Genomic DNA, 25,616 nt, shown 5'->3' on the forward strand with positions numbered 1-25,616 from the left:
AGCTACACACTAGGTGGAGAATAGGAAACGTCTTGGATACTTTTGTGCGTTATATTAATACATGTTTACAATTCTCTTAACGTAATTATGTCTCATAATGAATAAAAGTGATATAATGCATATTAGAGGAGTGCAGAGGTGGAACATCTGGGATGATGAGGCGCTCCAGTGATGAACGCGCGCGCGTGTGTGTGTGAATGCAGCCACAAGCACCGCGCATGCGTAGTGCATCCAGGGGCTCGGCGGCGTTCGGTAGTGAAGTGGGGCGGATGGACGGAAAAAAGGCGGCGATGGACGTTCCGCGCCGAAATCGTCGTTAACGATGCCCTCCGACGAGCACCGGGACATCGTCGCTTGCGCAACCGTCACTTTTGGACACTGACAGCCCGTTGCACAGGGGTAAGACGACGCTCATTAGCCGGGCTAAATGCGAGGGCACCGGCGGGCTAGCTTCGCGGTTAGCATGACGGCTAGCTAGTAGCTACCTAGCTAGCTGCCTGCCTGCCGCTCTCTTGCCTCCGCCTCCTTATCGGCTCAGTGGGGACACAGCTAGCGAGAAGAAAAGTGGGTGGTGATCCTTCAGTAATGCACGTCTCTGCCTCCCGGAATGGCTCTGTTGGGTTAGGGTGGTGGCTACCCTTAGATGGGTCGCTGCAGCGGGTAGTAGTAGTAGTAGTAGTAGTAGTAGTAGTAGTAGTAGTAGTAGTAATAATAATAGTTGTAGTCGTAGTAGCAGTAGTAGTAGTTGTGCCCCATTGAACAGGTTCGTTGCCCCCTTATCTCAAGACCCGCACAGGCCTTGAGGCAGATGCAACACCTTTTCTCACCAACACATTTTGCTGCAAAGAGCGCTCTCTTTTCCATTATTTCTGGTCATGCATCGGCTAGGGAGATCTAGCATCTACTCATCAAGGCATCAAGGAGTTTTGGTTCTTCTCTTACTTCCTGGTACTTCTTGCAGCTTCTGTCATTTCATGCTCCAGCTGACTTGTAAGGTACACTACAGGTCAAAATGTTTCTAACCCTGCAGCTACCAAAGCATTCTGCTTTGCTGTATGCGTCTAGTTGGTCAGGGGTTCATACTAGAGCAAAATAATGAATGTCATAATGTCATCAATAAGCTTCTAAAATATACTTTTAAAGAGCATCTCACACAGAAGGAGAGAGCTGAGCCAATAGACAGCAATTTATGCATGATTCTGAAAATAAAAAGCGAATCATGATTTTCTTGCTTGAGATTGACATCGCAATTGGGCGTAGGGTTGTTGTGACATCATCAAATTTGCATAACTGGCCATGAGACATGCTTGGACAGGTACAACTGAGCTTGGTTTGTGTGTGTGTGTGTGGGGGGGGGGGGTTGGTTTCATTTGATGCAGCAGGGGACGTGCTTGCGCCTTATAACAGGCACTTTTTTTAGTTAAAAAAAAAGGTTCCTAAAGTTTATTGTTTTGTTCTGCTTTAAAGGAGCTTCCAATTGCCTTTCTGCCATTCTTCACTGGAGGTCCCGGATGGACAGTTGAGATGGGACTTTCTAGATAGATATAAATACAAAGACTGAAGAGAGTGCATCAAGTCAAAAACATGGCTTGCTAACGCCACAGTACATTCAAGGCAAGTGAAAAGAATAGAATTAATGCGATCGCTTCTCCCAGCAGCTGATGAAGAATAGCCAGCACGTCTTGTCAGGCCAGGGACTGCAGATCCAACTCACCCTGGTCAGTGAGGCTCGCTGGGCAACAAGGAGAGTGAGGAGGAAGTGTCGGCTGTCATGTTAATGACTCCTCCAGAGTCCTTGTTTAAAATGGCAGCGCTTGTTTATGACGCACTTTCTTATGTAAAGGGGAAAAAATGTCAAGAGTGTGAATTGTGATTGAAACTTGTTTTCAATTTTTTGTGCAGCCTAAGTTCATGCCTGTCATTTTTGGGTGCCAACGGTGCGCTTTAAAAGTACACTTTAGAAGCTTTTTGTGAAATCTAAGCTAGTAAAACTAGCAAAATGTAAAAATAACCAACAAATTCAACCCAGCAGACAGCATTTTGGTTTGGAATATTGAGTCATGTCACGTAATAAGTCACCAGAGCCGTCTAGTTAAGTCCTTACTTTATGCATGTGGTCTTTACTGCACAGCCTTTTGTCCGACAACCATAATACCAATGGAACACTAAGCGACCTGCGCGTAAGTGTGCACAAAGTAGCTGTTAAAGTTTTTTGGTCTGGGTTAGTTTGGGATGTACTGGACTGAGGAGAAAGCAAAGCCACCCCCAAGTGTTACACATCCAAGGGAACGTCTGCAACAGAAACTTTCTGAAGAATATTTCAAATTTCATTTGGTTTGATGTTTAGCTCAATGTGTTCTTAAAACCTTTGACTTGTAGCCAATTTTTCCTTTTTTTTTTTAAAGTTTCTGCAGTATAATGTCTCATTGTAGTCTGAAGTTGGCGCTGTGCAGAATGCTGTGGTAGTCGTTGTGGTTCAGAGTGTTCTAAAACTTTTGACCAGTAGCATATTACAGTTGTTCCCATAAACACTCACTGAACACAACATTAGGTACTGTACTTGCACATGCACAAGTGAAATGCTCAGTTTTGACATGAATTCAACAATGTTTTTATCATGGCGTTTGTGGTTTGCATTGGTGTGACCAGCCCTGCGTCACAGTGAGGGGTGTTTCAAATATTTTCCTCCTCTTGTGTTGCTAAATAATAAATATTAGAAACGCCTCTCAGTAGGATGCAGTGCATGCATGTTGTTAAACGGCTACTGGTAGCAAGTCACTAAAGCCTCTCCGTGCTCATCCTCTCTCTGTTGGGAACTTTTCGACACCGCGATAAAAGTGGGGGCTTATTTTTTGCATACAGCTATGCAAAATCCGTCTTCATGGACTGTTTTGCTGCACAAGGAGGAACTTGTATTCATCCAAACCGGTTGAATCTGGCACAGGGTTAGCTATTTGAAGTTCAAGGCTTGTTTCCTACTTGAGAAATGATGGTTGTTGTCGTTGTATAGTCAAGCAGCATTGAGCCAGCATGTTGTGTCATATGATGGCAGGCCCCATTTGATGAAATGAGCTGCTGGCCAAAGAAAGATGACTAGTATATGAAGTCATGAAAGTCAACATAGGGATCTATAATGGGTTGAAAAGTTGCTCAGTGCAGTGGAACCTCTTACGGTTGAGCACAATTCAAAATAATTGTTTCCAGGGTCAAGCTGTTGCCGTCTTCAAACCTTGGATTGTCTAAATTTCCAAATAATTTAATAATAAAATGTGTCTCATATGTCTCATATGTCCCACAGTAGTGTGTTGGATGCTGGAATTTAGACAGTTTAAAAGTACTTTTAGAAAGCGTGCTACTTCATTTTTACAAGAATAAAGTCAAATTATTGAGAGAAAAATGTTGTAATCCATGAAGAAAAAGTCATAGTTTTACGAGAATAACGTAATATTACGAGGAAAGCAAACCAAACTAAACAACAAATAAAGTTGTAATTTTCAGAAAATTAGGTAAAAGGAAAAAGTAATGTTAAGTAAAACTATTATGGGAATAAAGTCATAATCACGAGAAGAATATTTACAAGAAGAAAGTTTAAATAGTTGCAGAAATAATTTAAATAATAATAAAAAACAGAAAAGGAAAAAAAACTGCTGTAATTTTACAAGAATAAAGTCAAAATGTTAAGAAAAAAGTAATATCCTAACGAGAAAACAGTCGCAATTTTACCAGAATAAATTTAGTAGCGTAGACTGGAAATATTAAAGAAAAAATGTGTTATTTTTTTAAAGTTGTAATATTATATATATAATATTATATGTAATATTAATATTATGATATACACAAAACAAAATAAAAGTGCCATTTTTGGAAAATTTGGTTGGGGGGAAAAAGCTATAATATTGCTATAAAGTCAAAATAAGTCATAATATTAAGAAAAGAAAATTGACAAAGATTAGTTAAGAAGAAAGTTTAAATATTTAGAAAAAAAACAGCAAAAATGGTACAAAAGACCGAAGTTAAGCAGCGGAACAACACAGCCGTGGCAGTTCCATGCAGCCCACCACCACAGCTTCAGAATATCGTAGGGGAAACCCTGAACAACGTAACAGGAGGACACAAACGTTAGCAACACTAGCATAGCTATGTGAGCTACAGTAATAACATTATACATTTTGACAGCAAAATTATGAAACTTATCATCTGTAGCTGACTAATGAATAGATGGCACAACGCCACCCTTTATTTTAAGATGTGTAGCGAAGCATGCATTGTTTACAAAGCTGTCCTTCGTGAAGTGATGGGCATATACTTTTTAAAACATTCCGAACTTTGAAAATGAGTGTGCAAAAGCTGCGTTCCGGTCAATTATTTTGTCTCTTTGTCTAAGATTCTAGTGAGGAAAGAACATTTCCCAAACAAGAACAGTAGAGGCAGCGTGGGAGCCCTTTTTCACGCCTCAATTGTTACTCTAGTTTTCTTCAGGGAGAAAATGCAAAACAATGGCAGCTTGACTTGTGGTGCAGAAGCACCCAAGACAAGCTTGGCTTACTTTTATGATGTCGTTTAAAACTTTTGACTTATTTCCTGATTTGGATGGTCGGATGGATCCTGATAATATAGTCTTGCAGCAAGCTCAGTCAAACTGCTTGAGGATGGGGGTAAAGATAATTGAGTGTTCACGGGCCATTTAGTGTTTGTGTTGGCCCGAAAGTAACATCGGTGGTCAGATGGTGACTTTAAATGCTTTTATGACACGTTAATGGTGGCAATCTGGTTTGGGGAACGAGTTCAGAGGCGCGTGTAATAAACAGAAAATCTGGAATGAGACACGTTAGTCTGTGTTTGTAATTAGATTCTCCGATCCTTATCAACACAGATGATGATATATTTGATCTTTGTTTACTTTATAGATAAAACATATGAGGGGTGGGGGAAATAATCAATTCTTAGATGCATCGTGATGCGGACATTGGCCATTATTAATCGATTCATAAATGTCAATAATCAATGCAAAAAAAAAACGGAACAAAAAGACGGAATGCTGCCCGGACAGTTCATGGTGGTGCACCTCAGTGTAAGACTCTACCAGAATGGCTGAGCATAAACTCCGACCCGCACCTGCTGGATTTAAAGCGAGCGTCTGGAAGCACTTTGGCTTTCACGTCGTTGAAGGTAAAAATGAGCTGGACAAGAGCCAGACAGTATGCAAGGTTCAAATATTTTGGGAACACGACAAATATGAAAAACCACATAGCCTGTTTCCACCCGGAAGGCAGCAGGAAAAACAGCCAGCTGAAGTTGCTGCCAACCCGCGAACCATCGAGCAGGTGATAGCTAGTTTTCCAGCCAACTTGGAAAAGGCGAAGCGAATCATAAAGTCAATTGCAACTTTTATCGCAAAGGATTTGTGGCCGTATTCCGTTGTTGAGACGCGCTTTGTTGCGCACTTTGGAACCTAGATACAACGTCCCATTGAAACGTTATTTCACTGTCACTGCAACTGTGAATAAGGGCCGCCTAGTTTTTTTGGTTATTCATAATGTACTGACATCTGCAAGCATTATTCTTGTATGGTACAGAAATCTATATTTTGTATGAAAGCTGTTTTTGACTTTGCTATACAGCAAAAATATTATTTTGTCATAGATTCTATGCTCAGGATTGTAGTTTGAATTCAGAAGTCTATTATTTACTTGTGAATAATGGCAGTTTTTTTATGTTGGTTACTCAGAATATGCTGATGTTCATTTTATACATGCTGCTACTGGTGCACTTTACTTTTCCTGATGGTGCTGTGCAATGGGAAATATGTTGGTACATGTAGATGTAAACTTCCAATTATGAAAAGATAATGGACAAACTATTGATCACAAAAAAGATGCATCGGTAATTGTTTTATCATCGCATTACAGGCCCCTGAATCGTAATCGCATTGAATCGTGAGGTGGCCAGAGATTCCCGCCTCTAAAACCTATGAACTTTCCCTGCTGTTGTATGCCTGTTTTTGACGTTTTTCTTAAAAATCAACTGATATGATTTTTTTCAGGGCCGATACCGATGTTTAGTAGTTAACGACACCAGTAGCCGATATTTGGAGCTGATATCCATTTGCAGTACAAGTGAAAATATTGGCAACAACATTTGGAATAATACACTGTCCAACTTTGAACTTACTTTAACTGAAATTATTTTGCTTATTCCATAAAGTACACTTAATCAGAGTACTATGTTAGTAGTGTGTAGTACTGTAGTGTATGTATGACTAAACATTTACTTGGCTGCAGTGTGCCATTAGGGTTCATGTAGTTATGCAAGGTGTATTGCTATATACTAAAACTGTATTTAGAAAGTCAGGAACAGGTTGTCTATGCACTAACTAGGAAAATATTCCATTTATTAATATTGAAACCTACTTTGCGGGAATTCACTTATCACGTTCTGGTCTGAAACCAATTAACCGCGATAAATGAGGTTAAACTGAATCTTTACATCAGTTTTTGCAATTTCTTTTGTGGCACGACAAAGGATTTAATATTTCTATTCAAAGTGGAACCAACAATTGTTTGAATTGAATTTTTCAGGCTGATGTGTCAAATTAGTTACATCTCTTTCCTTGTGTTCCTTCAGATGCTGTACTTTCAAGTCCACAAACGACCCATTCTCTGAGAGCCGAGGAAACCTGGGGGGAGGGCGGGGCGCCAGCGAGCGCAGCAAAAGGATCAGGTGTAACGAGGGGAGAAGAAGTGAAGTGTTTGTTACGTTTGGCCTCATCTCTGCGGTGTCCGTGTCTCTGCACCAGTCGGTCAGGGATGGTAAGACAGGTAACCTCACTTCCTGACCTCCTCGCCTTTCCCCAAGTCTCCCGCCAGCCCAACAGCCAGTCCGTTAGCAAATCTGACGCATCGCTGAGCGGCCTGCGATCATCCAGCAAGCCGATTACCTCATGCCATGACCGGTCTGTCTGACCTGCTTTCAGGAACTCTCTAATTCATGGTAAGTTGCACTGGAAAATGACGTTTCTTTGGCTTTTTATATGCCAATGTGAATGGGAAGTTGTCCAGAATCCATACGGCTCCTCAATCCTTCTAGTCCAGGGGTGGCGTCCAGGGTCGCAGGCCACATTGGGTTAAACAATTTGGGCGAGGGGCAGTCCATATGTAGGTGATCAACAAAGAGAATGACAAAACAAAACAAAAACACAACACATCCACAGCAAGTTAACGCATCACATAGATCAACTGCTACGACTACGTGGGTGATAAACAACAGCTAAGAGGTAAAAATAACACATAACTGTTATTTACAAGTGCCGCAAGGTATGCTGGGTAGTCCAGCGACAACAACAATATGAGCTATGAACAATAAAACATTGGATATCAAGAGTATGTATCCCCCCTTGTTTACTTCGTTGATGACCTCCTCAACATATTTTGAAATCAAGCAAAAATGCGACGAACACGGCAAAATGTTGGGAGAGAGAGTACCAAAAGCTACCCTGCATGCCTTGCGGCAAGACTATATGGGTGTAATTTTGGCGTGGATATTTTGTGTAGATATTTGTATGCACACATGGTGCAGTAGGTAGGTTACATTGTGAGTCACGTGTGTGTTGACGTGTTGTTGTTTGGATCGCCTTTTTGTACAAGGAATTTGGAAAAGCCCGGTGGGCCAGATTAAGATGCTTGGCGGGACTGCATTATGGACTTGCCCACCCCTGTTCTGTTAACAACCTCCAAAATTTGTTTCATGTTGCTTTCAAGCTTTTTTGTTTGTTCTTAGCTGCTTTTACACCTGATCATTCGTGCCTTGGCACTGTGATTGATTAAGGTTAGAATTGTATACAGATGCTCAGAAATGGAAATATCCAATATAACTTGGTCTTGGTCTTGGCCTGACACGTCCAGGTTGTGTTTCAGTGGTTCCTGAACGCTTTCACTTTGCAGTAATACCACTTCAGGTAGGTACAGTATTTCCCTTATACTGTACGCTACAATGCAGGAAGGTCTTTTACGCACTTCTGGCAAAGCGACTGAGTGAAACAGCAGCATTTAACAATTAAGAAGTACTGTATTGTGGAACTTCGTGCGCAGTCCTTTCCGAGACAGCCGTCCACTGATTTGTTGGGATTTCAGGAGCGGTATAGGAGGACGCAAATATTAGCTGCACCAGCATAGCTATGTAAGCTACAGTGCTAACATTACACTCACATTTTAATAGCAACCTCATGCTCGGTTTGCGTATTAGAAAATGGTCAAACTTACAGCTCCCACATCTGATGATAGTTATCAGAAACGTAGGCTTTATTTTAAGATGCGTGGCTAAGTCTGCGGCTTTTTTTTTGTTTGTTTCTTTGTGGTGGCCTGAGAGGTCGCCAAGCAAAAGAAAAAGCAAAGCGTGCAGTTAACCCCTTGATGTTTACTGAACTGCTCTTGCGTGGTTCAAATTCAGTTTCTTAGGTCGAATTCCGAATTGTATGGCTTTGGTCCGTAACAGAGACTTAAAAATGGGGTAAATTTAAATTCTAGCACACTGATTGGTAGGGGTGTCTCAAGATTTTGTGTCACAAGATCTCACGAGTCACAAGATTGCTCATTCAGTGGGCACTAGGTCTGGGACGATAATAAATAAATAAATTGCTCCCATAATAAATTAAAATCAAGTCAGTCATTTTGCCAGCCTCCATATATTGGCATGTGCATGCATATCTGTTTTCTTCGTCCCCACCTCCAAACAGGCAGGAAGGGGTTTCACTCTGTGCATTGGTTTCAGCACCTTGGCAAGTTTGTTCAATAGAAAAACGGCATGTACGGAGTGAGCCCTCTTCTCAGTCATACAGTCTCTTCATCTTGGTGGGTGGAGACGGGGCCGATAATATGCACACGAGTGTAGCGTGTAGAAGTGTAGCATCTTGAGAAGCAAATCAAGGTAACATAGCAGAAATTAAATTGGTACATTGTAATATACTGTATTGTCATGTATTTTTATATTTTTTCATTCTACTTTTCTTAAAAGAAATGTTAAAATCTCGTCTCGTTCTCGTAGACCCAATGCCATTTCGTCTCGTGACACCCTGCTGATTGGGAAATACGTACTTGAATAGAGTCTTTCATGTTTCACTTTTCATTTTTAACAATGACATGATGACTATGATAACATGATCATTTCATGTTAGTTTTTCTCCTCCTCCCGTGTGTGTGTGTGTTTGTGTTTCCGCTCCATACAGTATTTGCATATTCTGTCAATGTGTTCTCCTTCTCCTCCAGCTTGACAACAAAGCTGCAGCTCGCTGTCATTTACATGCAGTGGCACCGTTTTATGTTTTTTGTTGCACTTTCCAATGGCCAGGCGAGGTCGTTTGCATATCAGTCAGCTCGTCGCCTTAGTTTCCTATCTAGCGCTGCAAATCCTATATATGCAGACCAGGTGAAGCAGGACAGAGGAGAAGGTGCTTAGCGGGGAGTAGTTTGAGGTTCCAAGGTTAATGAAGGGTTTTATTTTTGCAGGTAAGCTCTTTTTTTATTATTGATTTCCAAAATTTAGCAAGAATGCGATTTAATGTGAGCATCATTACCGCCTCCTCTGCCGGCTATCAGAAGCAGTTTGTGTCATGAGTGGTGATGTAACCGCCTCACACTGGAGACTGATGAGCGTGCACTTTGCTCTGCTGTGCAAGGAGACTTTGCCATGTCTCTTTAACTTGGACACTGAAGAAAACACATTACACATGTTACTGTGTGAGGCCTTGTTTTAAACCACTTGTTAGACAGGCTTTTTTTATTTAGATCATCCTGCAGTGCTGTAATCTGGCTCGTAAAGACATGCTACAGTGTGCGTTCAAGCCTCTTCGATCTGACAAAGTCTAGAGGATGTGGAAGTGTCGGGAGGTGGTAGCGTGTCTATGGAGGGAATGTCAAGTCACTTGCTTGGGATTGCATTGTCTTCATTAAGTTCCTTAAAGGCCATCCAAAATTCTTAAACACAGATAATGTGAGGAAGTAGCACACATTTTATGCATAAAGTGCATATAAATGTCATAGATTTTCAAGATAATAAACTTTAAAGACAGCCGTGATACTTTGAAACTCTGATGCCATACCAGTAAGACACGGACGCAAGGACACCTGTCGCCATGTTATTTTCTGTGTAATTGCCTGTAAACATCATGAGAGTTTTAAGTGAATTTTTGGAAGTTTTTGCAGAGAATGCCAAGACTTTGTGTTGCGGGAGGGTGCATTAATAGCACAGCTCACAGTGTTTGTCTTTTTAATGGGCCGAAAGAGTTGCGAAGAGCTGGACAAAATTTGTCAGGAACACGCAAGTCTGGAAAGGATTGCTTTGAGGAAGATTGCAGTGTTGCCAGAGAGCTGGGATACAAGGCAAGACTCAAGCCTTCAGCTGTGCCTAGCATAAAATACCCCTCTATGAGTTGTACGTCCGACAAGGAACACTTAACCCTTCTCAGCTTGAGAGACAGAGTCTGACAGTCCGACAGCCAGCCCACCGGAACCTTTGACATCAACACCTAAGACTAAAACCAAGTTGAGGTGCTGCTGGAAAGGAAACAAATCTAGATGAAGTAAAGCAGTGTAATTTTGTGTTTCAAATTGAAAAATGTTAGTTAAATGTAATGTGGTGTTGTTGTAATTGGCAGTTGTATAGTCTGTAGATGTTTACATTTTTGACAAAATTGTCCCTGAAGAAAGTACCTCTAACTCGCATAAAAAGCATTATTTTTAAAACGCAAATTTTAATACTTGACGAATGTTGTTGTTGTTCTTGTTGACTATTGTGTCATTACGGGAGAGTGTCTATCTGAATGTTCTGAACTCCTGTTTCAATTCCAGCTCTGTATTGAGCAGAATAAGCCATAATGGAGTTTTGCATGGCTCATGGCACTCGATTTCCCATTAGGGGACTAGTTGATATTGACGGGTGGTCCCATCCAAGTAGTGCACTCAATTTTCTCTCAGTGGCTTCAAGATGCAATTAATTTTAGGCAGTGCTTCTCCAATAGTAGGGCGGGCGCCCTGGTGGGGGCGCGGTGAACTGTCGGGGGGGAGAGGCAGGGAGGAATTTCAGTATTAGTGCAGACCTGCTAACATGTATGAATTTGTCGTACTCGGCATGCAGTTTGACTCTTGAATACGCTTGTATGCTTCACTGCTTTCAGTTTCGAGTTCAGTCTGTACAATACAGATAAATAAATCTATATTATCAGTTTCTCAATAGTATTTAAAATCAGGGGGGCGTGAAAACATTTCTGTGCCCCAGTGGGGGTATGAGAGAAAATAATTGAGAACCACTGATCAAAGGCTCAGTTTACCTGTGTTCCCCATGTTGCTCTTTGATGCAATTCAAATGTCTGCTTTTGTATTCTCTCTGTGTCCCAAAGCCCAGGAGTGTGAGTGGAGTGGAGATGAGAAAAAGGCAGGCGGCGCACATCGAGGCCCCACCCGAGGTCCCCGGACACCCCCGACCCAACACCTGCTGCCTCTGCTGGTGCGGCTGCTGCAAGTGTCTCTGGTAGGTCTATCATTCTTTTCTTTTTTGCCTTTGTGCTACCTGACGGTTGTAAACAAACTGTACTGAGAGCATCCAGGCATTCTATGGTGATTCTATGGTCACTTTGGAGGCCACATACTTGTACCATAGTTCTCTTTTTTTTTTTTTTGCAGTGGATGAAAATGTTATTTCATGTTTTTAATGTATTATAATAACTAATAATAATAATTAAAGAAACTTTATTTTGGTTAAACTATTTGGAGAGAGGTTTGGTAATACAAGAGAGCTTTAATGTATTAGTACATTTTCAACGAGCTATTAGAAGTTCCACTGTGTATCCAAAAGAAGAGGAAAAGCCATGTAATGTAAATCCAATTCCCCCACCTCAAAAAATGTCCACATTGCGTTACAAGGCAGCGACACCATTAAGTGGCTTGTGGATCCCTCACTTTCGCTGTACTACTGGCCAAGAAAGAGCGATGAATAAAGCGTTGTTGTGGACCAGTGAATGGTGAATGTGCCGGCTCTTGTCGCAGCACTCCATCTGAAGAGGTGGCAGCTTGTCTAGCTTGGAAGGAGTCTCTCACCAGCCTCATGTGCGTGTCGTTCAGATGGGACTAGGCCTGTCGCGATAGCAAATTTTGTGGGACAAAATAGCTATTGTTGTCAACATTACTTTGAGACCGTTTTTTCATGAATGCAATGATAATATATGGCATAGTAATGCAAGTACACCGTATCAAAAGCAACTTTCATTTCTCAGGCGACTTTAAATTGTCAATAGGTGTGAATGTGAGTGTGAATGGTTGTTTTTCTATATGTGCCCTGCCATTGGCTGGCGACCAGTCCAGGGTGTACCCCGCCTCTCGCCCAAAGTCAGCTGGGATAGGCTCCAGCATACCCCCGCGACCCTAATGAGGAGAAGCGGCATCGAAAATGGATGGATGGATGTTTAACATTGGAATTGGAATTTCAGGAGCTTTTAAATAAAATAAATTAAACAAAGAGCATAATAAATTAAACAAAAAGACAGAAAAACTCCAATGAAAATAAAATGGACTCTAAAATTGAACTGAAATGAAAATCACACTCAGTCACAATATTTTGGATTTTGAATCAGTGTCACTTTCGTTATTGTCTGAATGTTGACAAAAAAGCATGTTTTGGATTGTGGTGATTGGTGCCCAATGTGTTGTACTTCGGGAAACACAGCAGCTGAAACGTGAGTTCCACAGTTTTGTATAATTTATCTAATTGTCTTTATCACAAATGTTTTCATGTCACAAAATGGCGACACGCAAACGAGCTGTAATTTGAAATCAGATCGTGTTTTACATGCAGCAGGCACAAAGAAAGTATTCAACACAGTTTCCCTTGTTTATTTAACATGTTTGCAGTATATTTTCACATGGCTATGTCTTCAAATCACTGTCGTCTGTGCATTGTGTTCCTCCAAGCTATTTGCGTTTTCTTGCTTGTTACTCCTCATGGCGCTCACTTGCGTGTGCACTTGCTGCCCCCCCCGCCCCGCCCCCCACCACCACCACCATAAAGAAACTCACTCTGTTCATTCCACTATAGAACCAACACACCCATGTACTGTGTTGAGGCAGATGCTCAGAGTGAAACTCCTTGTCATCCAGCCTGTTTGATAGAGAAAGAGGAGGAAAACAAACACGCATGCACATGTCAATATATAAATTGTTGAGTTTGTTTTTATCGTGCGGTTAATTGATTTATTGATTATCGTGACAGGCCTATATGGGACAGTCTTACTGACGTAAACGACTTTGAATGAGTGCCATGGGGATCTTTTTTCTTTTAAATATGAAACTTCCCCCTCCTTCATCCCTCTCTCACCCCTTCCTCACCGGTTATCATACAGTACTCTTCTATTTCCATCCTCTCATCACATGCAAAACAGCTGTGAAGAACAGCCTGTTTATTTAGCTGTACTGTGAGGGCGCCAGGGGCTGCGGCCTGCTTACCCTATAATCGCGGCACAATGGAGACTTTGACGAGAGGAAGCAAGGATGCTCCACGGTGGGACAAAAATAGACGGCGCAATGTCTGTTGCATTATGGACTGGGCTGGGTGTGACGGAGCCGTGGCAGACTGAGAGGCTAGCATGTGTGTTTAGCGTGTTAACAGGAAGCCTCGCACTGAAGCTTCATTGTTCAGCCAATGTGTGCCAATGTTTGCTGTAGATGGTTGTGCTCACTTGAGGCTTGCACGCATGTTTCCTGGCTTGATTAATAGCTGCAAGAGACAAACTGACAAACTTCTGCTGCCATTATTTTCTTGCTCCTGCTGTTATTGGCCTGAATGATGTATGACTCTAAACAAAATGACACCATCTGGATCGCCACGTATAGATTTGGCACTGCTTGTTCGCCCTCGCTCATACACCTCACACACACCTGGCCTGCCAGAGAACAAGAAGACGTTTGCCATCCGAGCAACTTTGTCGCTATATTCCAAAAACATACCAACAGCAAATATAGCAACTTTTTCTTTCTGTTATTGGAGACTTTTGGAGACTGAAAAAAGACTCACACGTTTGCAGTTCTTTGTTGTTTTTTTCTAAGTAGGGATGCAACCATCCTCATTTTTCCACTTCCGATCTGATTCCTGTTACCTGAATTTGTATGTCTTCCGATACCAAAGCTATTTGCTTTAATATTGTTATTATCATTATTGCTGATTTTATATGAGGCTGTAATAAACTCCTCTCTACAGACAAGTATGACATATACAAATGTATGCATATATGTCTGGAAAAACAGAACATCCTGTTAACAGGAAAGCGTAAGATATTTCCACTTAGCAGACATTTTGTGTTAGGGATGGGTGATACGGACGAAAATCCATATTGTAATATATATTGCAGCCACTTTCGATAATGATAAATATCACAATATATTGTGTGGCGTATAATAGAACCATTTCAAAACAGGACCCGCCCCCTCATACAAGTACACATTATAGAGTGGGCTTCTATTGTGACCAACCTAAGGTGAGGTGGACGAATTATGAATGCTCACTAACAGATTTCGACAGATTTGTGAACAATATTTGAGAGAGATTGGCCTTTTGTCTACATAGAAAAAGTTTTACATTTTTGGGTTCAGCTCATGAAAAATGGGAGCAAAAACAAAAGTGTTGCATTTATAATTTTGTTGATTGTAGTTAAAGGTAGGTGGTATGTTTTTATTAGTAGTCATTTTAAGAGAAAAATTGCTAAGCGTATTGTCAAGCTAAGGAAAACTGCTGACATACTGTACTTCTGCTAAGACCTTTTTTTCTTGAAAAAAATTACTTTTGTAAAATGACAACTTTATTGTTGTTGAAAAAAACCTAACTTGATCCGGACACGCTCTTTTCCCTTGAAAAACCACATCATAACTAGGGTTGAGCATTCGACATGAAAACTGAATGAACAGCGTCTCTGCTGTTTGCAGAAGGCACTGCACTCTGCTGTGCCTCAGTTGCTTCAAAACGCTGTCGACAATCCATGAATTTTGAATGATTGATAAGTGGATTATCAGGCACTTGTAGCATATAAGTTTTTTTTTTTCCAGTTTGGTCCTAATACGACAATCGTCTTGCTTTCAGTAATATGAAGACAAAGCACAGTCATGCATTTTAATGGATTCTTGCATGTTTGACTATACATTTAGAGGTATTGTAAGTAGAACCTGTCTCCAATCCAGGAATGAAGACAGGATGGAGAGAAGTGAACGGCAGACCTGCACCAAGTTGGACAGTATTGAAGCCGCAGATGAACAGTAAGTCTTCAGCCTGTGGTTTGGCCCGCTCTTTGTCTTCGGTTGGCTCTAAAGCTTTACCGTTTCCTCAGACACCCCAACCTGGATGACGTGCTGTCGTGGGCACGGAGCTTTGAGATGATGCTGCGCTCGCTTGAAGGCCGGGAGATCTTCCGGGAGTTCCTGAGGTCGGAATACAGCGAGGACAACCTCCTCTTCTGGTTGGCCTGCGAAGAGCTGAAGAAGGAGACCGACCCCTCAGCGGTGGATGAAAAGGCCAGGATCATATACGAAGATTACGTATCCATACTGTCGCCTAAAGAGGTTTGGACTGCATTTCGCATGTTTGCCAACGGTGTGATTGACAACATACTTTTTTTTTTTTTTAACCTGTCCTGTGCAGCCCTTTGGGCAAGTAGTATTGTTGGTCTAAATGCCCTTACGTGCTATACAGATTTGCTCTGCAAGGGAAGAGTGTGTAGCATATTTTGTGTTGAACATGTTAGGTATAGAATTATACTACCTCCAAGGTGTTATCTAAAGAGGTTCTGCACTGTATAATCCTGGAAAAACTATTTATCTAGCCTCCTTGAAGCCATCTTGTGTGTCTCCCAGGTGAGTCTGGACTCGCGGGTGCGAGAAGGCATCAACCAGAGCCTGGCCGAGCCCAGCAGCCTGATGTACGAGGAGGCGCAGCTCCAAATCTACACACTGATGCACCGAGACTCCTTCCCTCGTTTCCTCAACTCCTCCGTTTACAGAGACCTCCTCGCCAGCAGGAGGCGCGCCTGCCTCGACACCTAAAGACCCTACAACCATCCACATTGGCCCTCCCACGTCGCCGCCCGAGGCAACAAGACTACTACGTTAAATACTACTATGGTGCCAGAAAGTCCGGTTTTGGGGAAAACAAAACACATCTCTCCCTCTTTCTTGATTGAAAAGATCCAAGATAGCTGGTTTGTTTTTACTTATATTTTTTAAAGCAGTTTCTATCTGACGGTCCACTTTGGCTGGTTGGTCCGTATGTAACCAGGCCACAACTGCTGGCTTGTGAGTGTTTTCGCCAGCAATTTTGTGCCAGAGGGAGGAGTCGAGATGGTCACTGTGGACTCCTCAGGACCAGGACAGACAGAATGGACATGCCAACGATTCCTGTACTGTAATAATTAGACCTCACTTTAATTCATCTTTTATTTTCATATCATTCTAGTCCACACTCGAGCAGCACCTCTGCATGGAACTCTCACTCTCCCTGGAGTAGCCTGACAAAGTAAGCCCACGACTGCAAGTGTTTTTGGGGAAATAAGGCTTTTCATCTGACTGTCCTCTAGTGAAGGGAAAACTATTTGAAGCTGAGTTGTTTGAAGACAGGGGAAGCAGCAGATGCAACCATCCATCTTGCCATTCATCCATCCATCCATCCATCCATTCATCCGTCCAGCCAAGCACTTTCCTTCTTTTAGTGGGAGAAGTAAGGGCTAGAATTGTGGTTGGGCAGCTACGTGTACTATTGTTAACTCATGAACTTTACCCCAAGAAGAAACACAATGCCTTCACCTGTTTTGCGGGGAAAAAAGGCAGCACAAGCGGCGTTGCTGGATTTTTAATTATTCCAGGAAAAGCAACCACAGATAGTCCCAACAACCCCCTCCTTCTTCTCCCCACTCCTGACAGGCGAGCCTAATAAGCACAGGTGAGGGGAAACACTTTTTTAAGTTGGTACAAGGTGCCCTGGCCTTTGTCTTTAAGGCTTTATTATTGTATGATTATTGCTATGAATCTATGATTAGCTGCTCTATGGCGATAGCCGAAGCGGGTGCCAAACACGATGTCAACGACGCTTAGAGGAGGCGTCTCGGGTCGTTTAGCCAGCACATTTTAGTTAGCGACTTTTTCTTTGAACGACAGTGCTAACAAAGACATCTTTGATTCAGTCGTGCGACATGCTCGCCCCCCCTTTTTTTGGGTGGAAGTTTCAGTATGTGGCTAGCATCTGTGCTAACCCTGCGTCGCACTGCCAGCCCCCTCTCTGTCTGTCTCTCTCACATGCGCATGCACACACACACACACACACACACAAACACTCTTGGTTTACTTTTCTAAACCTGACTTTGACCGCATGCGACAATAATGTGTCTGTAGACGCTTTAAAGAAACATTTTTTAATGGAGGGGCGGGGTGTTGCCAGATGTCCCGCTAAGATGTTTTGTTTTGATGATGTGAACATTTAGACCTGTGGATACGCAGTAGAAACGTGCATGACTGAAGTATTAACAATATTTTTGATAAATTACCTTGACTGATCTTGAGTTTGGAGGCCCCCTTTTCACAATTTTATTACCTTTTGGAGGTAGTGTAAGAGCTGCAACAGAGGCGGAAGTGCGCCTGTGGTAAGATGCGGGTGTGACTTTTAACACCCTGACGCTCATTTTCACCTGCCCTGTGTTGAAAGCGATTGTCACATTTTATACATTGCAGGCGCATCTAATTATTCGACTGCATGGTGTCGCTGTACGAAAGCGCAACATTTGCGAATAAACGCCTGAATCTATTTTTCTTCTCGCTCTGCTGCAGCAATTTTGTGGACCTACATTGTTAATGGAAACGAACGACAGGATGCCATCTCTTATCCTAACTACCTGATGTTGACGTGAAAACTTCGGTAGTTTTTTTAATTTTATTTTTTTAAAGAGCAGGCTAGCAAACGTGCCATTGGATGTGCTATTGTTGTAAAATTAGGGATGGGCGCTAAATTTCTGATTTTAATCGGATTGCAGAATCTTGTTCTTGAATGTTGTGAACTGCTGTGGAGCTAGCTTAACTTTCCATAGCTGCCGTCTTGCTGTGCTTCTTCTAGACAGCAAACTACTGTGGACTGAATCAGCAGCGCCTGTGCTGTTGGCCACAGGCAGTGCACTCCAAAAACGCCACCTAACAGGCGATGAATTTGTATTTTTTTATGCCCATCCCTACTCAAAGTACGTGACTGTATGAACTCCATTCACATGTTAAAAGCAGTGCACACGCTTGAGGTTAATGTTATCCGCCAGTGGGGTCAATAGAAGCATTGTTTTCCAAGAAAAGCTTTTTATTCCGAGTTTTAAAAAAAATTAAAAAAAGAAAGGAAGAAAAGAAAAGAAAGACCTCCTCATGGCTAACTAGAACATACGTACAGTAACAAACATGCAGGCGACCCACATTCACCACAGATACCGCTTAGCAGTGCATGCATGCACCCACTTGATGATGATGATGGTGGTATTATTATGAATAAGAACTGATTTTCTCCATTTTTTTCCGAGTGTGTTTAGCTCGACTAACAATAACAACAACAACAACAACAACAGAGAATGTTTTACTCACCACGAAGCAGACGTACAATGGTGCAATTCAACCAAGTTTACATTTCTAATAAACAGTGTGCCGTGTTTGTTTGTTAGTTAGTTGGTTAGTTGGTAAGACGCTCATTGTAAGCATTTGGGAGACCAGCTGGAAAGGTTGTAGAGTATCTGGCGTAATTTATTGTGACTTTTATTGTGGAAAAACTGAGGCAGTGACCATGTGACGTCATTGCTCGGCTTGTTGAAGTTTTTCAAACGTGGCTGTGATTTTTTTAATTTTATTATTATTATTTGTTTTAATAGCGACAAAGAGCTGACAGGATGGAGGAGGCCTTACCGACGCATTTCGTCTTATTTTATGTTCCTTTTTATATAGACAACAACAAGTAGGCTTTTCACTACCTCTCATGTTGGTTAATTTATTTCACATCTAGTTTTGTTTTTTGTTGTTGTTATTGTTTTGGGTTTTTTTTAGATCTACTTGAAGCCTAACACTGTAAAAAACTACAAAATGTGCACAGAGAAAATGTATATGACCACAAGTTTGGAGGGGGCGGGGGGGGGGGGTATTTTAAAGAGAGCTTAGCCTAGATATCATATTTAATTTTGAGGTTTATTTGTATGTTTTGTGTTGAGTTGAACTAGACTTTTGCATCTCTATAAATAATAATTCAGGAAACCACTGTCTATAAGGGCTAATCCCAGTTTTGCCTATGCAAATATGTTACTGTGGTGGAGGGGATTTTTTTTTGGGTGGAGGGGGGTCGTTGGAAAAAGGGGCGAGGTACCAGCCGCCCTCTTTAAATGGACTATGGTTTACATTGCCCTTTGCTGATATTCTTCAATCTTTACTCAGCAAAAATGTACGCTTATTTTTCTTTCTATATTAAATATGACATATATATATATCTTTATAAAATAAGTACTACACAGAGAATATAGTATAATATGCCTTCGTGATGATATATAAGGAAAAAAAACTAATAAATGTGTTTGTTGTCTGACATTATGTGGCTGGCGTCTTGCTAAGATGAGTGGGGGAGAAAAAAATAGCTGTAGCTATCGAGCGAAAACCTTTGCGCTGTTTACAAACACTTTATTGGTTCCCATCCCCAAATCATGTGTTCAGTCCATTTAGAATTCCACCTTTTGTTATTTTCATTTTTTTAAGAGGTTTTGAAGGGCTGCGTGGAATACAAATGTGCTAACAATAGGGGCTAGCTTGTAAAATCAACTTCCTGTCTTTTTCAGTTTTATTTCCTCACTGCAAACAACATAAATAAAGGGCCTGTTTACATGACAACCATGTAGCAAAATATGCCGGGTGTTAAAACGGACTTCAGACAACAGCAGCATGTTTTTAAATAGTCTTCTCTGTGTATATTGGGATCGAAAATTTGTGTCATGGAAGTAATGTTTCTTTGTAAATGTACACTGGAATTTACATATACATACTGTATATCAGTATTTACAGTACATTGAAACAAAAACGTGTTTTGTTATGTAAAAATAGCGTTATTTACAACATCCAAAATTTTCAGTACTCAAAATTCTTATGTAGCCAATGGCGGAGGTGTGGACTCGGGTCAGACTCGACTTGGACTTCGACTTTGACATCAATGACTTGGGACTTGACTCGGGCTTTATTCTGCTGACTTGAAAGTACTAGGGATTTTCAGTGAGTGAGCTGAGTAAAATGTGTCCCCATTCAAAGTATTGGACTGCCGTGATCCAGCAAGACAACATACAGCATTTTCCCTTTGAATCTGCCTCGTTGAATGCATTTAACAGGTTTTTGAACAAACAATGACTGTGTGGATTACATAAATCCTGAATGCTATGTCAGCACTATTTTTCTGTGACTAAGTCTTGTCACACTGGTCTGATTTTATTTCAAAAAATAAAAATTCAACATGAAATCATTGTATTTGTCAAATGTAATAATTGCCGTGTTGAAATGACATTTTGTTAGGGAGACACTAAACAGTGATTACGATTTGGAAAGACCTTTCAAGCCTGTCACTTCGGATTTGACTTGGACTTGCATGTCTTTGCTAAAGACTTGGGACTTGCAAAACACCGATTTGCTCCCACCTCTGGCCAACAGTCACTGTGTTGATGAACGGGCTTCTTTTGTTTTTATTATTCCGATAAGTCATGTACTTTAGTTTTAGTTTAACGTTCTTCATTTAGACAGTTTGAGCTATTAAAACATGTTGCCTAAAATAGCAACCATTTTTTACAATTTTGTGTAAACAGCCCTTAATTTGCGACATTCAAGTCTTGTTTATTTGCCAACATGCGCTCCCAAGAGTCACCATGTTGACGAGATAGCGTTGTCAACCGTGAACTGTTTTATGATTCCAGCCGCTTTTAAAAGTTGCCGTGTAAAAAGACAACAAAAACGACTATTTTTTTGTATCAATCTTGTTTAAACAGCCCCTGAATTGCTGTCATTCAAAACTGTTATGTAGCCATCATGCACCCCCTGCAGTCATGCTCTAGCATCGTCAGTCGTAAACAGGCTTCTTTTGTTTGTTTCCAATAAACCAAAACTAAAACGCGTCACTTAACATTCTTCACTTAGAGAGTTTGAGCCACTTTTAAAAGTTCAAAAACAGCGACCAAGACAACAATTTTTTTTGAACGATCTTATGTAAACAGACCCTAAATTTTTGACATTCGAAATTCTTATGTAGCCAACAGGAACTCCCAATAGTCACTGTGTCGATGCGCTAGCGTTGTCCGTCGTAAACAGTATGTTTTTACTGTATTATTGTGATAAATGAAAAATAAAACATTTTTCACTTAGCTAGATTGTGCCACTTTTAAAGGTTCCTGTGTAAAAAGAGCCATCAAAATGATGTTTTAAAGACGATCTTTAGTCAACAGTCCCTAAATTTCCGACTTTCAAAATGAGCTCGCCATGTCAATCGTAAAGGATTTGTTGTCATTATTCTGGTAAACAAAATCAAAAACACGACGTCCGTTAGCGATCCTCGCTAATCTAGTGGGGAAGCCACTTTTTAGAGGTTTGTGATGTTACTCTGTTTAAGTGTTGGTGGTTTCCTGGTGGAGGTTTTATCGACTAGCGTGAGATTCAACGTTGGTATTCTGGTGCCTCTTTGTTTTGTTTGTTTGTTTCACAGAGACCTCAAGATCCGTCGCTTTTATTTTCTCGAGAGCTCTCGGTGACGTGAGCCGTGCAATACCGCCCATCTGCAGGCAGGGCGGCGACATTTTCCTCGTCGTTTTGAGAGAATCCCCGCTCGGTGCGACAAACAGGCTTTAGGCGATCACTTTTCTCTTTATTGATTTCGATGCCTAATCGTCTCGGGTTGTCGGTGTAACGCAGGTGGAAATCGGGGATTTTAATAAAAAACAAAACATGCGATGGGGAACGGTGTTTTTCTATTCAGCATGCTTTTTGCTAAGTAAATGAAATAATTCAGTTATTTGCTACAAACGATACTGTATGAGTATGTATTCCAGTACTGCAGTATGCAGACAATTTAAAAAAAAATACTCTATGGGGGGCTCCTGTTTGTTTTACTACGTGATTCTTAAGTGTCACATGATGATTAGAACCAGCCTCTTTTTTGTGCGCTCGGTTCGTTTGCATGACTCTTGAGCTTTTGCGGAACGGCGCCACGTGACAATGTCATTTTCCTAAAAGAACTTCAGGGGAGGTACAGTACCTTGAGCAAAATAATTCTTTTTTTTTTTTTTTTAAGAAGCTGCTTACGCTAAAAAGTAAAGCAAATGACTTTTTGTGGTGGTCACACTTTGAAAATTTGTTTTTTTTGCATTGGTGAAGTGAAAGAGCAGCCACTTTGCATTTTTCTCGAGCAGGGGTGTCCAAATGATTTCCAGAATTGACGGAAGGGGGACCACTTTCATACATGTTTTACATTTAAAGATGCTAAAAAAATATGGACACGTGCTTCGTTGTGTTATAGGTGGCTAAGCAATTAAGTGTAATATCTAACAATACAGCTGATAAATAATTAGGGGTGTCACAAGATCTCGCAAGATTAAAATGTGAAAAGATTTCTCAATCAGAATGTCTCGTGAGCACTAGGCCTGGGATGATGATATTTCATTAAATAATCACACAAAAAATGAAATTGAACTCGGTAATTGGGCCGGCCTCAATATATTGCCATGTGCACGTGTGTCTGTTTTCCTCATCTACCGCCTCCAAACGGGCAGGAAGAGGGTTCACTCTGTGTACTCTTTCCAGCACCTTGGCGTGTTTGTTCCACAGAACAATGGCATGAACAGAGTGAGCCCTCTTGTCATGTCTCGGTGGGTGGAGGTGGGGCTGGGGGCTTAGTAGAAATGAAATGACTAGATTGCAGTATATTTTTTGTATTTTTTCCACTGTACTTTTCTTAAAAGTATTATTAAAATCGCTTCTCATTCTCATAGTCCCAATCTTGTGTATCGACTCTTCTCGTGAACCCATTAATAATGAATGAACTGTATTTTTACAATACAGGTGGTCCTCAGTTTATGGCGTTCGGTGGTTACGTACGTGCCCTCATATATTAATTTTGGTCTGTAAACACGAGAACTGCTGTAGTTACAGCATGATGTGCAGCGTAAGAATACCCTATGTGCTTATGATAAACAGGCAAAAACAAAACAGGCTTCTGTCAGACGCAACACGCCAAAACAACATCAGCAAACTCAACTGTCCTGTCTGTATGCAGCCACACACACAGTCAGGACTCATGTCACAGTACACATAATATAACTTTGCTGATTTTCTGAAAGCAACAGTAGTATTAGGCAGTGTACTGGTCTTATTGTCGGCATGGATTGCTGTATTTCAAAGCAAAACTCAACTTACATTACAGTCCAGGAGTGGAACTCATACGTAACCCGAGGGCCACCTGTATACCAAAGGACAGACTGAAAGTGGTCCCCAGGCCACACTTTGGACACCCCTGTTCTGGAGGGTTCCTGGGCAGCCTCAAAAGTCACACGGTGGCTTTGATCAGAAGCGGCTTCCGAAGTGCCATGAGACGCGGGAGGAAGCCCTCAAGTGTAGCATTCACGTGTCCCGTCGTCGTCGTGGCGGGCGCGAGGCCTCGTGTCACCGTGTAAACGCGTACCTCAACAAAACTTGTACTTTGTGACGGACTTTTAATAACAACGAAATGTGTGGCTTTTTGCATGACGGTTGGAAAAAAAAAATGGATGTAACGTTTGCATACATGTCCCAATTCCGGATTTTTATGTTTGATTTCGTTATGATCTGCTTTGTGGAACATTTCAAAATTGTGCCAAAAATGAGCCATTTTTACAGTTCCGTTGTTGGGATATACAACAAGTCAAGTGTTCCTTTCCTTTCACGCAAGTGTTTGTCATTTCTCGCAATCATCTCCACGCAACAAATCTTGGTAAAACGGCAGTGATGTCCACAGGAGATGCTTGATGCTGACAAATAAGAGCTACCATATCACGATCTTCACTGTCATGGTTGATTTTTGTATTATTATTATTGTGAATGAGTGCCGCTGTGTACAGCCGTGGTCTGCCAAAAAAACCCCACAAACTAAAAAAAACCCACAAATTTGTTGTAACTGCCCTCGAATATCTTGTCATTTGCATAGTGCTGCTAGAAGAGTGTAACAACTGACAATAAATACTTCATAGATTTTTGACAAATCTGGCTGTGTCTTTCTTTCAGGAGTGCTTCTTTAGTCATTTTACAACTTTTTTTTATGTAAAAAAAAAAATATATATATATATATATAGTGTTCCCTCGCTACAAGGGCGGTTTTGCGGATTTTTATAAGTGCAATTTTGCATGTTTTTTTAACAGCGTATAAACGCGCATTGTGTTCTGCGTCCTTGTGGTGTATTAGAGCGATCTATCGGTGCTCTGTTGTATGTGTCTGTTATTGTACTTCCTGTACTACTGCTACCAGTAGAGGGTGTTGCATATTCGTGTGAGAGTTAGAAGACGTGTGCAGCTCCACCTGATCTCTGTATGTGTTTACGTGTCCGTACGAGCATATCAGGAACCCACAGTAGACAATAGCCGGCTAAATACTGAGCCACAACTGTCCTTATTGGCTAAGGGAGAACCTGCCCTTTGTGTTCTGCGTCTTGACTGATTGATTGAAAACAGTCTACAGTCTCCTTCGTGGTCAATGGTTGCTAGCAAAGTAGCTATCTGTGTGAGCTGCTTGCTAACCGCCAATAAACAGTAGAAGAAGAAGAAACTAAACGGCTAAATGAATCTTTGGTTCAAGGAGGAGGAGGAGGATGACGGCAGGAGCAATGTGTTTTAACAAGGATACAAAAACGCTACAGCAGAACGGCGCCAGGACGAGGCACTGTCAGAGGAGTGAACATTCGTGAGTCACTTCATAATTTCTTGTGTCCAACCCAGTAGGTTGATCATTAAAATTACAACTTTGAGAGTGTGTAAACAAGAGAGAAATGTGAGAACATGTTAATGGCTGCCTGAGGAAAGTGTATGAAGTGTACGGCGAGGGGTTTTACAGCCGTAAAGCATATAGAATCATTGTAAACAAATGGCTACTTTGCGGATTTCACTTATTGCAGGCTATTTTGGGAAGCTATCCCCGCGATAAATGAGGGAACACTGTACTGTAAGATTTAAGTTGCAACATTACAAGAACAACATGTAATTAAAAAAAGCATTTTTCCGCAAGGTATTTCAACTGTACTTGCGTAACTTTACAACTACCGTCATTTCGGTGTATAAGCCGCACCATCTAAATTGTGAGAGAAAAACAGATTTGCGCAAACATAAGCCGCACATGTCCGCGTCATTAAAAAAATGTATTGTGGTGCGCACGAGTCCGTGAGGATGGACAGGATTCAATCAAGTTCCAACTTTATTAGTGTAACTTTACAACTTTTTAGCAACAAAGAAAAGGGAAAATAAATTATACCGTAATTTCCTCCACACCTGACAGCCAGTGCGTGTAAGAAGACTAGTTACACAGGAGCCGACTTGAAAAGT

General features: G+C 41.3%; 1 protein-coding gene across 3 annotated transcripts; it reads left to right on the forward strand.

The window, feature by feature from the left end:
• The first annotated feature begins 237 nt into the window (after positions 1-237).
• On the forward strand, positions 238-24,275 carry rgs17 (regulator of G protein signaling 17). Of its 3 annotated transcripts, XM_054799158.1 has the most exons (6): positions 238-399; positions 6,625-6,990; positions 11,390-11,520; positions 15,213-15,287; positions 15,359-15,590; positions 15,882-24,275. In XM_054799158.1, exons 2-6 carry the CDS (start codon positions 6,988-6,990, stop codon positions 16,068-16,070), a joined length of 630 nt encoding a protein of 209 aa, XP_054655133.1. In that variant the 5' UTR covers positions 238-399; positions 6,625-6,987; the 3' UTR covers positions 16,071-24,275. The 3 variants fall into 3 exon arrangements, with proteins under 3 accessions (XP_054655133.1, XP_054655131.1, XP_054655132.1); XM_054799156.1 differs by having other exon boundaries at positions 15,359-16,033; XM_054799157.1 differs by lacking the exon at positions 6,625-6,990 and having other exon boundaries at positions 15,359-16,033.
• Positions 24,276-25,616: the final 1,341 nt, after the last annotated feature.

This window comes from Dunckerocampus dactyliophorus, chromosome 14 (genome assembly GCF_027744805.1).
Source record: "Dunckerocampus dactyliophorus isolate RoL2022-P2 chromosome 14, RoL_Ddac_1.1, whole genome shotgun sequence".
In the NCBI taxonomy this organism is placed as follows: domain Eukaryota; kingdom Metazoa; phylum Chordata; class Actinopteri; order Syngnathiformes; family Syngnathidae; genus Dunckerocampus; species Dunckerocampus dactyliophorus.

Excerpts from the sequence above, each read along its gene's own strand:
- rgs17 (XM_054799156.1), top strand. Across the intron at positions 11,521-15,212 it reads GGCTGCTGCAAGTGTCTCTG|GAATGAAGACAGGATGGAGA; the intron begins GTAGGTCTATCA and ends TCTCCAATCCAG. Across the intron at positions 15,288-15,358 it reads ATTGAAGCCGCAGATGAACA|ACACCCCAACCTGGATGACG; the intron begins GTAAGTCTTCAG and ends CCGTTTCCTCAG.